The 13,985-nt window shown below is 39.9% G+C and overlaps 1 protein-coding gene across 1 annotated transcript; it reads right to left on the minus strand.

Moving 5' to 3' along the window:
* Window positions 1-3,853: 3,853 nt before the first annotated feature.
* Window positions 3,854-7,654, minus strand: fscn2a (fascin actin-bundling protein 2a, retinal; the record flags this gene model as incomplete). Its single annotated transcript, XM_080044504.1, is given in 5 exon segments — window positions 3,854-4,059; window positions 4,187-4,363; window positions 4,366-4,601; window positions 4,682-4,838; window positions 6,832-7,654. Coding segments are annotated over 5 exon segments (1,599 nt in total).
* Between the last annotated feature and the right edge of the window lie 6,331 nt (window positions 7,655-13,985).

Below are 13,985 nucleotides of genomic sequence, written 5' to 3' on the forward strand. Positions count from 1 at the left end.
GAAAGCTGCAATTGACCAATGAGGTGTTGGCATCATTGGTGAAGAAAGATGTATTTCCAAATTGGAATCTGATTATATTCCCTGACTATAAGGACAGAGGGTGTCGTATATTTTGCAGATTGTGAAACCTACTGAAGCAAATTAGCTTTTTGTGATATTGGGCTGTGTAAATAAAAATTGGTATGCTTTGATTAGAACCTGAAATACTTTGAATACATATTGTGAATTCATATTTTGTTCTATGGGGGGCTCATGTAAGGATGATGTTCCAGTGACAGCTGATGGAAGTGTTAACAGATTCCAGGTGCCATGTGGTGGATTGCTAACATGTGTTTGTACTTGTCGGGATTGCAGCAAGATATGCTACTTTCACACATAGGTAGACACTGCCACCCAGTGCAATGAATGGGAACATCATCTTAGTAAATACCACACTGATCAATGAGTCCTCTCTGCCTTGTATTAATGGACGAATGCTGTCAAGGTTGGACTCTGTTCTGGTTGAACATTTTAATTCACAAGCTACGTTGCTGCCATAAGTACATTTAAAAATGTTGCTTACAATTGTAAAAAACATTTTTTTAAAGATTATTTTTGGGCATTTTCAAGCTTTATTTGATAGTATGGACGGAGAGAAACAAAGTTGAAATGGGGAGACATAGAGAGAGGGGGGATGAATGACATGCAGTAAAGATCCATGGGTCAGACTTAAGCCCGCGACAACTGCGACACCACCGGAGTGCCCCCAATTGTGACCATTTTTAGCATGTTTGTTTTATTTTCTTGACAAATTAACAGCCATACTGTTATATTTTTTCAGTTGTTTTCAACAAACAGCGTAACTCATAACATGTGTTACTAAAAGCATTATTTACATAGTACATCAGTTCCATGCCCCCCATTGAGTCAGCATGCACTACTCAGGACCCTGGAGCTAGCAAACCTTGATTGAATAGTTATAATTGTAGAAATAATAATAATACTTTGAATTCCTATGACATTCCGTGCGATATCACTGAGGACACACACGCACACACACACACACACACACACACACACACACACACACACACACACACACACACACACACACACACACACACACACACACACACACACACCATAGTTCTCCAAGTCAACAAAGATATTGTAAAGTTTTTTATTGTCATCAAAAGAAAACAAAGATAGTAAAACATATCCATTTATTAAACACATTCTAAAATATGGCTGGATGCTCTCTATGGAGCTGATACAGGATGCATAGATGACCGAGCCCTTTAGACCTGCTGGCTTTCTAAAATATATCTCCATTAATAGCAAATCATACACATCACAAAACCATTTGGTTAGACACTACACTTGAACTATTCCAGATTGTATTGTATTTTTTTTACGGAAAACAACTCACACAAATCTACAGGATAAATTGTTTTCAAGTTCAGTTTATCCTCTCTGGTGCGAACCAACACTTGTGCCAGTGAAGTCTGGGGAAGCTTGTGCACTTAGCAAATTGATGGACGTCAGGTCAGGAGTATGAAATCAATTCAGTAAGTCATAAAAGAGATTGATATAATAATACAAAAAGTTCCCCATGAAAAGGGCTGTGTGGGGCTATGGGTATAACTAAAGGCTACTGATCACATTGTACAAAAGCAGTGTTTCATTTTCACAAATGAAATGCATGGCATCCTCTCCACTGACTTTGTGGTAGATGGATTCTAGATTTGTGTCCAAACACATTTGATTATGCGTGATGTTTTATAGGATGCCACAGTTGTTAGTTGTGGACCTAACATGCAGAGTCAGTCATCTTTGCATTTCAAAAGTATGTTCTCTAAAATATATTATATTTATTAATCTTATACCATCAACTCTGAACAAGATAGCAGGGTACACAGGGAAATAGAGTGCAGTATGGTTTAAGGCCCCTAGGCGGAACACCAGAGAAGCACTTTCTGAGTTTACACTGGTACATTACAAATGATGTGCAGTTCATCAAATGCTTTACATGTATTCCCCCTTTGGTTTCTTGCTTGCCCTGACATTCATATATGACATTTCTACTGATATTTGTCTTGTTACTAAACATGTCTGATTAGTGTAATTATACCTTTCACATCTTTATCATGAAAATGTCTTTAAGTCAGCAATACTGATTCAAAACCTCTTGCAATACATTGCTTAGCAATGCAGAGGTGCCTCAGCCAATACAGTCTATTAATGAAGCAGTCCTCTTCATTTAGTTGATAATGTTCTTTTAAAGAAGCTGTGGATTGTCTATTATGTCTATTAAGATAAATGAAAGCACCATTGGCACCCATCATTAGCTGTCTTTGAAGACTACGGTGCATTACCCTGGTGCGTAGAGTGAAATCACTGACTGTTCCTTTAAACATAACGCAAATGATTAAAAAGCCATAAACAAACTCCACGGATTGTTGTCATAAGTTACAGAGGTTAATGCCAGGCCAGTTTTTAACTATATTAGGTTAGTTTTGTGTGTGAACATGAGTGTCCTCCCATTAAAAACTAAAACAATCGTAAGGACATATTCTTCGCCAGATTTCTATCAGTTTTTGAATTGATTGTAGAATTTGGCAAAGTTTGTTTTTCAGAAATTGAGATAGTAAGACTATTTTTGCCACTGGAATTTAGCATCAATAGGAGGACTGTACTTTGGTTTTGTTACCTTCCGTGACCATGCTTTCTGAATAGACTACACTGCTGCAGAGGGCTCCTTTCTGCTGCTATACCAACGCAGCCTGGCGGGGTGGAGACAGATCAAATTGGTCTAATATTCATATCCATATTGATTCAAATAATTTGGTGAGCGAATTTCACTTCATGTTAACATTACATCAACAACATGTCCAGTGTCATCCTAATCCTGAAATACACGTTACCATAACTTGTGTTTGACACAGCTGGCATTGCTGTATAGCCAACTAGTTATATCCCATACAACTTTTGCAATGGCAAAGTGCTACCTTGCAGGCTAACGTCATGTTACCATAGATCGTAGTATACTTGGCTACTGTCCTTACCTTTCGGGTTGTTATCAAAATATAACAACCTGTCAACCTACACACCTATACAGAGGTGCATGTGTTTGTGTGGACACATTGTGTGTGCTGCCACTGCTGTTTTCTTACAGTCATTGAGCTATACTTGGAAACTGAAATCTCACAATTCTCTTTTCACAGTGTCAGCAAGAGAAGGATGTCAACCAGGGGAGGCAGTTGCACAGTCAGAAAACACATACAAAGCCAACCATATCAGAAGCAGAATTAATTAAGTTTGTTTTATATTATGAAAGGCTGCATATACTACACACTGTTGTTTTTTATAATGTTAAAATGGCACATGGGATTTACTGTTTTATTTGACTTAAAAAAAGAAAATGTACTCACGTATCGAATTGGGTATTGAGAATCGTGGAATTTCACCTGTTTTGTTATTGACTATTACATTTCTGATATTGTGACTTTCCCTAGTCCATGTACCTACATTGAACAACGTGTGTCTGAAATAATCGGGACAACCACAGTCCAATTCCGTATTTGTGACATTTCCCCTTTTTTATGCAGTATGCGTTGGTTGATGTTGACATTTTTCATTTGAAAAACAAGACATTAAACATTTACGTGAAAACCACACATATTTTCCTAAAGCGTTCACTTTTTTCCCAATTCAATAAAAAAACAAACTATCATGGTGTTGGGCACCTGGCCGCTAGTATAAAAACAGGTACGAAAGTGTTTAACGGTCAGTCTGCTTCAATTGAGCTGATAGAAGCGGGTCCTTGCAAGCCACCTTCCTGCTTCCTCTTTGAGGGACCCTGATTGAAAGGGGATCAGTACTCCCAAAGAGAAGATGCATCAACAGTAGTAGCATCACCCATAAGCGTACCTCCCTGGTCTCCTCGAAGGTACTTGCCATTAGACCCCTTGATGGCGATGCGTCCATGTTCCAGGAACTCAAGGAAAAAGTCCTCTGGCTTTTCTCCATCTGAGCACACCATGCCACTGCCAGAGACGTACCAGAACTTTCCATTCACACCTGCAGGAAAAAATATCAGTGATTTATATATTTTTCTGCATTTCTTTTACATTTAAAATATAATACATGCCATGTAATATATTTTAGAAATGTAGTGCATTGTTCACACATGAGAAAAAACACTGACTTTTTACATTGTAGGCGCCATCATTGAAGATCAATGAGAAAATGTCATAGATGGAACGATTTGCGTCCAGAGTGTTGGAGCTCTTGTGGTGGCAGACGAAGCCATTTTCTCCACGAAGGATCAGCATGGGACGGTTGATTAGTTTCATCAGGAATAATTCATTCTCACCTGCGATCAAAGACAAACACTGTTCATTTGTTGTGCAGGGTTAAACAAAAAAGTTATAACTTTGGTGGCATTTTCAAACAAACACAGCTTTGTGAATCTCAAGTGGCTTGCCTGAAAACACTTACTGACTGTATCACTGACCGCTGAGAGCTGTCCATTCTTCTTGGTACAGACATACTTTCCATTACCCGCTTTGAGTGCCACCCTTTGTCCTCGCCACTCAATGTCAAACATTGTGTTGACCTCTCTAGGAAAAATCAAAGGTAAGAGGCTATGTGACTAGATGAAAGGTGGAAAACATATTTTAAAGTGATAAGAGCTACTTACACTCCTGTGGCAGTGGACTGGATCTCTCCATGAGTCACCAGAGTCCAGTAGGATCCGCCATTGGTTCTGAACATAGACTTTTTGCTCTCCTTATCGATCTCCATCTGAAATGTCTCCATATCTGTCTCCACGTCCTGATTGGCTGAAATACTCACTCCTGTTAAAGTGTAAGAAAAGATAGCGAACATAAGTGTGCCTTTGTTCAGTAGAAATGATAGAAAACAATGTTGCCTCCTCTTAAATGTAATTTTCTGTCTCAGGCACTGCCATTAGTGAATTAAACCATATAATATAGCATTCAATTGCATCCATGCCTTCTCTGTTTGTTGAACAACCTGAAATGACATATCCAACTCTTTTGATCAGGTGTTGCTACGTCACACAACATTTCAAGTGGCAAATATTCATATCAATTACAGCTACAAAAAAAGTCTTAAAAATAAATAAATAATAATAATTATTATAAAATACACATTACATTTTTTTTATCCATTAATTTATTCTTCGTTTCCTTAATAATTTGGTTGCTTGATATTGTGTATTCGCCACATCAACTCTTTGATGTGTTACCCACTCCAGTGGATGACACGACCTAAAGTGAAATAATGTATCACACAAACGCATGGTGCTTTGGCAAGATGTACTAATACAAGGGCATGTCCAAGTGCAAAAGCAAATGTAAATACCTTAATGGTTTTATTGTTTTTAATCATACTTCTTTTGATAATAAGCAGTGAAGAAAAATTGCTTCTGTTAAAGAAAATCCATCTCGCAAGTATAAAACAAAAAGTCTTGATGCTGAAAAAATCCTGTTTGCTCCATCATAGAAACAGAAGCTTTTGGTGTGATTGAGTTGTAGCGGATACTATTGTTAGATTGCCTAAGCAAATTGAATTAGAACATCCAAAACTCAAACTTTCTGGTTTTGTATATGGTACTTAAATCACATGCGTGTTTGAACTATGTCGGGTGATGTGGCTTAAAGAGGTGGAGAATACACAGACACATATAACTTCACTGTGTCTGCTGTAGCTCAGATTGGATGTTACAGAAATATCCTTCAACCTTTCTTTTAAGCCTGTTACAACCCTAATCCCCCACACCCCTCCACCCTTCCCGGTCATTCGCTTGCTGTAATTCCCTTGGGGGTGAAATGCAAATCTGCACTGCAGGGCTCGCTAAGCAGCTTTCAGTGCCTTGTTCCTTAAAGAAACATGGAACTGCCACATGGCCAAACTCTACAGTGAACATTTAAAAAAAATTGGTCATTTATTGAAATATATCACTGACATTGACCCTTTTTTAATACTAACTGTTACTTTAAGCATTGATGATTGCAGTCTAAAGTTTGAGAACCCTACTCCTCAGATAGGATAAAGTATTACATGCATCATTTGCAACTACACCAAGACTTATAAGAACCGTTTGTTGTTTTGATCACATTTTAAAAATCTGCCACAGAGCACAATTTGTTGTCCTGTCGAGCCACATTCTTTGTTTGTCACATCATACGGACTGATATCAAGCTTTGGAACTAGATTGTCTGGTAAGGCCTGATTGTAGCCATCTCATTACACACAGGCCCACTTTATATCTACATCATGTTGATGAAAGGCGGTAAAGAGCGAGTAGCTGAAAGGCTTAGAGTCCATTGACGGTAATTGATACCCATGTGGCACCGACCCGACCTCGAGTCTTTTGCACGATGCTTAATCTTCAATGGACACACAGTGGAAATGACAAAGCCCATTACCACAATTACCTCAACGTTCAACTTGTCACTTATTTGGTCAAAAACAATCTATTGAAAATGATGTTAAATTTCAGATTTCCACTTTGCCTGATTGTGAACTCTCTTCGAGCCTCTGGGAATAGTAATATTTAATGTCAGTTTGTTACCATAACGACTGTTTTACCTTGCCCTTACCTTATCTTACCTTCATATCACATTATTTACCACGTATGACTTTTAACAATGAAATACGTTCCTGTTTTGAAGCTCCTAAATGCTTAATACTAGATTGTGAGAATCATACTGCAAGTTAAACAACATTTTTATAAATATCAACCAGTTGCTTGTTTGCAATAGGTAGGAACGATATAATGAAACAAATTATGCATTTTTATCTAGACTTTCACAGGCTGATTACCTTGCTTGACTGACACAAATCTTTTGTTGCCGACTTGAAACACTACTTGTGGATGACTCTCTTCGAGATCAAACAACTCATCTTTTCCAGGCTTTGAGCATCGGCCAGATCGCAGCGTCCCCGTGGGACCCACTGGGGTCAGATATTTTCCATCGCAGTCCTTAAAGGCCAGCTTGCCAGATTTTAGCTCCAGTGTGAAGCTAGTAATATTGGTGTTCTCCTTCACCAGTTTGCCATCATTGCTTAGGAAACGACTGTCACAGGTCTTCAGGCTGTACTTTCCATCCTGGTATACCAAGGTAACAAGGGAGTCCGATCCCCAGGGAATGTTGCTGCCCACTGAAATCTCTCCATCTGAAGCAGACAGATGGGCATAGCGCTTACGTGCCACACTGAGTAGGCTTGCCTGTGGGTGTAAAGCCAAATGGACGGACCACAGCTCTTGTTCCCCAATGGCTTGGGCAAAGCAGGAGAGGTAGTCAGCCGAGCCTCCAAAGTAACGCAGGTAAGGCTCTGATTGCAGTGCCCAGCGACCATCAGATTGGGGCACAATAAGGAAACGGCAGTCAGGGTCAGGCCTCTCTGCCCCACATGTGATCTTTCCATCTTTGTCAGAGCCCAGATAGCGTCCCAAGTGGCTGCGGAGGAACACTACTTGGCCATCTTGCTCGTCCTGCTCTAAAGTCCAGATCTGTTTCTTCTTCATGCTGATGCCTGAGGCATTAACCTTGAAGCCGAAGGCCTCAGCTGTCAAGTAGCGGTTCTCATAGTTGATGAGACCAAACTGCAGCTTCAGAGCCTTGTTAATTCCGTTTGTGGGCATGCTTGAACAGGCCACACGTAAAGACTGTAGGTAAAGAGGTTTAGGACGAACAAGGGACAGGGTAAGGAGGGGAAGCAGACATAAGCCTGAAAAGCAAAAATAAAATCCTTGTTCTCCCCTGTTCCGTCTCTCAAGCTATAAATTAGCTGCTTTGATGGATTGTTAAATGTTCCTTCCTTCTGTCACTTTCTCCACTTCCCCAGAGGGCTTGCACAGGCACCTGCTCTCGGTTCCTTAATGAGTAAGGATTAAAATCAGCAGGACACAGCACCTCAATCCAACAAGCTGTTGACGTCACATACCAGTGCACCAACTGAGAACTTCCACTCCTCCCTCTTCTTCTCTGGTACACACTCAGTGCACTCTGTCTGTCCTTATCTTCCCCTTACTCTCATCTCTTCTTTTTCTCCTCCACCCTTGTCGTCCTTCGATGTAACTCACACTAAACACTTATTTGTCGACCTGGCTCCCTAGTGGTTGTTACTCTCATATTTAGGTCCATATTCTAGGAGCCATGCCATCCAGCTTTAGGATTATCCTGGCTTGGATCTGCCGGCAAGCAACAGCCTAATTGGAAAATGTCCAGAGACTAAAGTTGCTTTTGGTCAGCCCCCACTGCTTCTCCGTCTCTTCCCAGAACCTTTTCAAACTGATTTTGTCAATGATTTATTCGTTTAGTATGGATAAATTTGTATTAATAAAAGTTTGTTTTGAATTTTCATTTCATATCCAAAAATAAGCTCTCTGCTTGTTAAAGACTTGATATAAAGACCAGCAATGTATTCACAAAGAGCCTCTGTCATATTGCATTGGCAGTAAGTGCTTTCATGCAATTATTGTACTGTATGTGGCTGATGGATTGAGAATAGTCTTAAATCTTGAAGCAATACAAAAGTTTCATTCTGAACATGATTACCCCAACATACCCAGAATAGCTATACAGCAACATTGCGCTTGCTTCCAAGTCTTCAGGGGGATTTAAATGTGTGGGCATGAGAGGCCAAGCCAAATTTGAATAAAATATTTGCATGTAAATGCAATGCCCATTTGACTTTCCTCCACTTTCACTTGTGTTGATTCACCTTATTCTTTCTAATCCGTGTAATAACCTCTGAAGTCAATTGATAACAAGAGGATGCCACTTCATGCCTTATGACCTTTGTCACAGGGCACGCCAAGATCAAACCTGTGTAAGAGCATTAACACCCTCCTTCACTAAGGTTCAAATGAGAACATATTGAAAACCCTAAAACTACAAAAGCTTGTGATTCAAACTTATAGAACATGTATTAGTCTTGGCATTTAAGAGTGATTAACCTATTGATCCAAAACCACAATAGGGGGTTAATTCTCCAAGGCTAATCTAAGGACAAGAGCTAAAAGCTAAAGGCAAGTTGTTCGTGCTGCAATACATTGATATTGTATGCGTGTAGTAGCTAAGAGGACAGTATCCCCTTTAAGAGGGTTAGAGTCTAATGCAGGCTTCTTTAACACTGTTTTTAGCTGTATGGCCTCAGATGTTCTACAAATTGTCAACATGTCCCTTCAGACAGGTGTATTCCCACAGGCCCTGAAAACAGCAGTCATCAAGCCACTCCTAAAAAAGAACAATCTAGATACATCACTCATGAAAAATTATAGGCCCATATCTAACCTACCATTTTTAAGTAAATCATTGAAAAAGCTGTTTATCAACAGCTAAATAACTACTTAGCAAAGAACAACTGCTTTAATGTTTTCCAGTCAGGATTTCGACAACACCACAGCACTGAGACTGCTCTGGTTAAGGTCCTCAATGACATCCATTTAAACACAGACAGTGGCAAAAGTTCTGTCTTAGTTTTACTGGATCTCAGTGCCGCTTTTGACACAGTTGACCACAGCATATTACTAGATCGACTAGCAAACTGGGTTGGACTTTCTGGAACTGTACTAAGCTGGTTTGAATCCTACTTAAAGGATAGAGACTACTATGTGTCAATAGGCAATTTCACATCTGAGCGGACAAATATTGAATGCGGAGTCCCCCAAGGTTCCATTCTTGGGCCTCTTCTGTTTAACTACATGCTCCCACTAGCTCAGATTATGAATAAGAACAAATTATGCTACCATAATTATGCAGACGACACACAAATTTACATAACCATATCACCAGGAGACTACAGTCCGATACAGGCACTGAGTAAGTGCATCGAACAAATCAATGATTGGATGTGCCAAAATTTCCTTCAATTAAACAACGACAAAACTGAAGTAATTGTCTTTGGTGCCAAAGATGAACAATTAAAAGTCAGCGCACAGCTTACATCTGTTATGTTAGAAACCACACCCCAAGCCAGAAATCTTGGTGTTGTCGTAGACTCCGACTTGAATTTCAAGAAACACATTTAATCAATTAATAAATCAGCCTACTACCACCTAAAAAACATATCAAGAATTAAAGGTCTTATGTCTTAGCAAGATTTAGAAAAACTTATCCATGCATTTATCTTTAGCAGACTTAACTACTGTAACAGTGTCCTTGCTGGCCTTCCAAAAAAATCTATCAGACAGCTTCAGCTAATTCAGAACGCTGCTGCTCGAGTCCTCACTAGGACCAAAAAAGTGGATCACATTACCCCAGTTCTGAGGTCTTTACACTGGCTTCCTGTCACTCAAAGAATTGATTTCAAAATACTGATGTTGGTTTATAAAGCACTAAATGGTTTAGGGCCAAAATACATTACTGATATGCTGATACGTTATGAACCGTCCAGAGCCCTTAGGTCGTCTGGGACAGGTCTACTTACAGTCCCTAGAGTTAGGACTAAACAAGGAGAAGCAGCTTTTAGTTATTATGCACCAAAAATCTGGAACAAACTCCCAGAAAACTTGAGGTCTGCTGCAACTCTCAGTTCATTTAAATCGAGTCTGAATACTTTTTTGTTTCCATTTTAACCTGCAATTTTTATTTTATTTGCTTCTTTTATTCGCTTTTAAATGTTTTTAATGTGTTTTATGTATTCTAATCTTGCCCCTGTAAAGCACTTTGAGTGGCCTTGTGTCTGAATTGTGCTATATAAATAAACTTGCCTTGCCTTGCCTTGCCTAATGCCTCGTTTCCACCGAGTAGAGCGGGTCGGGTCGGAGCGGCTCAGAGCGGGACAGCTCACTTTTAAGAATCTCGGTGGTGTTTCCACCGCCGACCCTACCCTTACTGGTAGGGCGGGGTTTAGGCTGGACTGCGATAGCCATAATGTGGGTCAAACTATCGGGCTATAATATAATGGCTAGCATATACAGTACATAGAAACATGTTTGTACTCACCGAAGCACCATCGTTACTTACTTGCGTTGCCGTTTGACATGGCTAAAACCTGATTTGCCTTCCTGCATCAGTCAGGGGTATCCAAGGCAACGAGCTAATATGCCCACTTGCTCTCTTTGTTGAACGCGATCTAGCATCTATGATCGATTGCTCTTCCTTGGGTCCCCAAAGTTTTACTCATAGATAGTAGGTTTTACTTTGAATTTCATACATGGGATTTTGCAGTTGAATTTGGCACATTGAATTTTTTAACATTGAATATTTGATTTTGAATTTGAAAACATTGTAAAATAAAGGTGAAAATTAGTTGTTTAAAATGTAATGAGTTAAGAGGCAAAAAATTCAGATACATTATTTCAATGCGGCAAAAAATTCAGATACATTATATATGCTGCAAAAAATTCTGATACGTTATTTCAATGCTTCAGTGCTTAAAATTCAATGGCTTTTTATTTTCAAAATCTGATGACACTCATTTACTTCCATAAATATGTAGGTACATTTGACTTACCTAAGGGATAATACTGGCAGGTACCGTTGTCTCCTCAGGCACAGGAGATCAGTACGTTCATTACATCTACTGGTTTGTATTCATTTAAATTCATGCCCTTTGGTTTGCACAATGCCCCAGCCACTTTCCATAGGCTTATGAACCGGGTGGTGGCTGGTTTTTCCAGGTGTGTCGTTTACCTTGACAATGTTATTTTTAGCAACACTTGGGAGGTACATCTGCAGAGGTTGGGTGCACAGAGCTCCAGAATCTGGTGACTTATGGCGCTTTTCCACCACACATGTAGCTCTACTCGACTTAACTCAACTCGACTTAGCTCAACTTGGTTTTGGTAGCAGCACGGGTTGTTTTCCACTAGAAATAGTACCTCCTGAACGTGGGCGGGGTCGTTATACAAAGGGGCAGAAAGCCGACTCCGGAGCAAAGTAGCAACAACAGTTGTTGTACTACTAACGTACTGAGCCAACCGCCAAAAATATGGATGGAAAATGTTTAAGGAAAACCACCCTGTTTGCAACTCTTTTGGTGCAAAAAAAACTGCTAGAAAAAACACAGCAAAAGTGTTAAGAGCAGGGCCGACGGACTGGGTAGAAAAGTGATACAGTTGTGGGGGGGCCAAGGCAGAGGGGGGCCCATAAAAAAAAAAAAAAAATGTTTTTTTTTTTTTTTTTTTTTTTTTTAACAAGCTAAATGTGTGGCCCCGATCTTTGAAGGCCCTGAACAATGCCATTCCAAAAAAAGAAATAATTGACTGGCTCGTGATAGGCCCCTGACCCTTGCAAGGAGATCAGGGGCCTGCGCATGACTAAGCCATGTATGCAGGAGAGTAAGCAGGAGCAAGCCAACATTGAATTGAACTGGTGGCGAAAATAAACGCAGCGATGTTTCTATGGGGATATTTAGCTGTACAGAAATAAGTGCTGGCAAAGCTAGGACAGTTTAAGACTCCACATCACTGTGGCAACACAACCTATCTATCAGCTCAGACAGCGCAAAGAAAAGTCTGATGAATACATGAGAGTGATGGCCCCTGCAAGTTTCAGTAAGTTTAAAGAAGTGCCACACTGTTACTGTCTTTGAAATGCATTTCGACATTTTAAGGGGAAAACACAAGTGTATGGTCTATTATTTGTATTTAGTGTGTCTGCATAGTATTGCACAAAAACAGTAGAAGTTTTCTTTAATTGTGTTTTTTACTGTCTGTAAAATGATACTTGCACATAGCAAACAAAATTGCACTTCTGTATTCAAATAAACAGTTGTTTATTTCTATAGTGCGCATTGGCATCTTTGAGCAAAATACCCCCAAAATTTTCGCCGCGCCTCCTGTGACCCTGCCCAGTGACCACCTTGACTAAGACATATTATGGGGGAAACACCGGTAAAAGTAATGATTTGGTCATTCATCAGATGAAATATTGTGGAGTTGTCTGGCTCAGAGAGACATGTGTATTGTAAGACCGCTTTTCAGGGGGCCCATCAGGACTTTTTGTATAGGGGCCCAGAATTTGGTGCTACGCCCCTGGTTAAGAGCATGACTCTTTGAAGTTGTGATGCATAGGATAGGATTTGTGCACCTGTAATAAAGGACTTGTGAACTCGTGGCCCCTATTTTGTGAAATAAATATTTACGACTTCAAATTTAAAGTTACACATTTGTAACTTTAGTGTACGCATTTGCAGTTACATGTGCTAAAGACTTATGCTACAAAAATACGTTCATAAGAGGATTTTATAATATCTCCATACACTGCCTGCCAAGCAAAGTCTTTTCGAGTGCCAGTTTGACACGCTTTGCAGAAGAATGGAACACGAGGTCTATGGCTTGACAGAAAAGTCATTCCAAACTGTGAAGAGGTTGCTGTGTAAAGCAAAAGACAGTGGAGCTGACTTCTACCAAAGCCTGCTGGTGTACCGCACACCACCACTAGAGTGCAGTATTTCAGTAGCACAACTCCCAATGGGACGTCGCCTTAGATCTAACCTGCCCATTCAGGAAAACCACCTAAAAAAAGAAGGGGGGAGGTGGGGGTGTACAGAGGTTCAAAGAGCAGCAAAAGGAAAAACAAAAATTCTACTATGATAAAGGTACACAGAACCTACCTGAACTGCATACTGGTGATCATGTGAGCCAAAGATTAAACAAACACATGGGCACAGAAAGCAACCGTCTCATCAGCTGAGGCACCAGTTACTGTGCAAGAACTGCCCATCAAAAGAGCTTCCAGAACTGTAATGCCATAGAGACAGATTGAACAGATTTAGAATATGAGATATAATTTAAGTAAAAAGGGGATAACAAGCGTTTGTAAGTTATGAGTTGGTGTTAAAGAGGCCCCGTGATTGTAATGGACCTTGGCAAGTTATGGGTAACCTTCGTTTGTTTTGTGTGTTTATTTGAATGCTTTGAGCAACCGTTTGATGATTTCCTACTAAAGCCCTGCGCACTTAATTTATTTTGAACCCATATTATAGACAATAGCAATTTCTCTGTATTATTTCACAGAGGATTT

This window comes from Ammodytes marinus (assembly GCF_949987685.1).
Source record: "Ammodytes marinus genome assembly, chromosome: 16".
Lineage (NCBI taxonomy): Eukaryota > Metazoa > Chordata > Actinopteri > Uranoscopiformes > Ammodytidae > Ammodytes > Ammodytes marinus.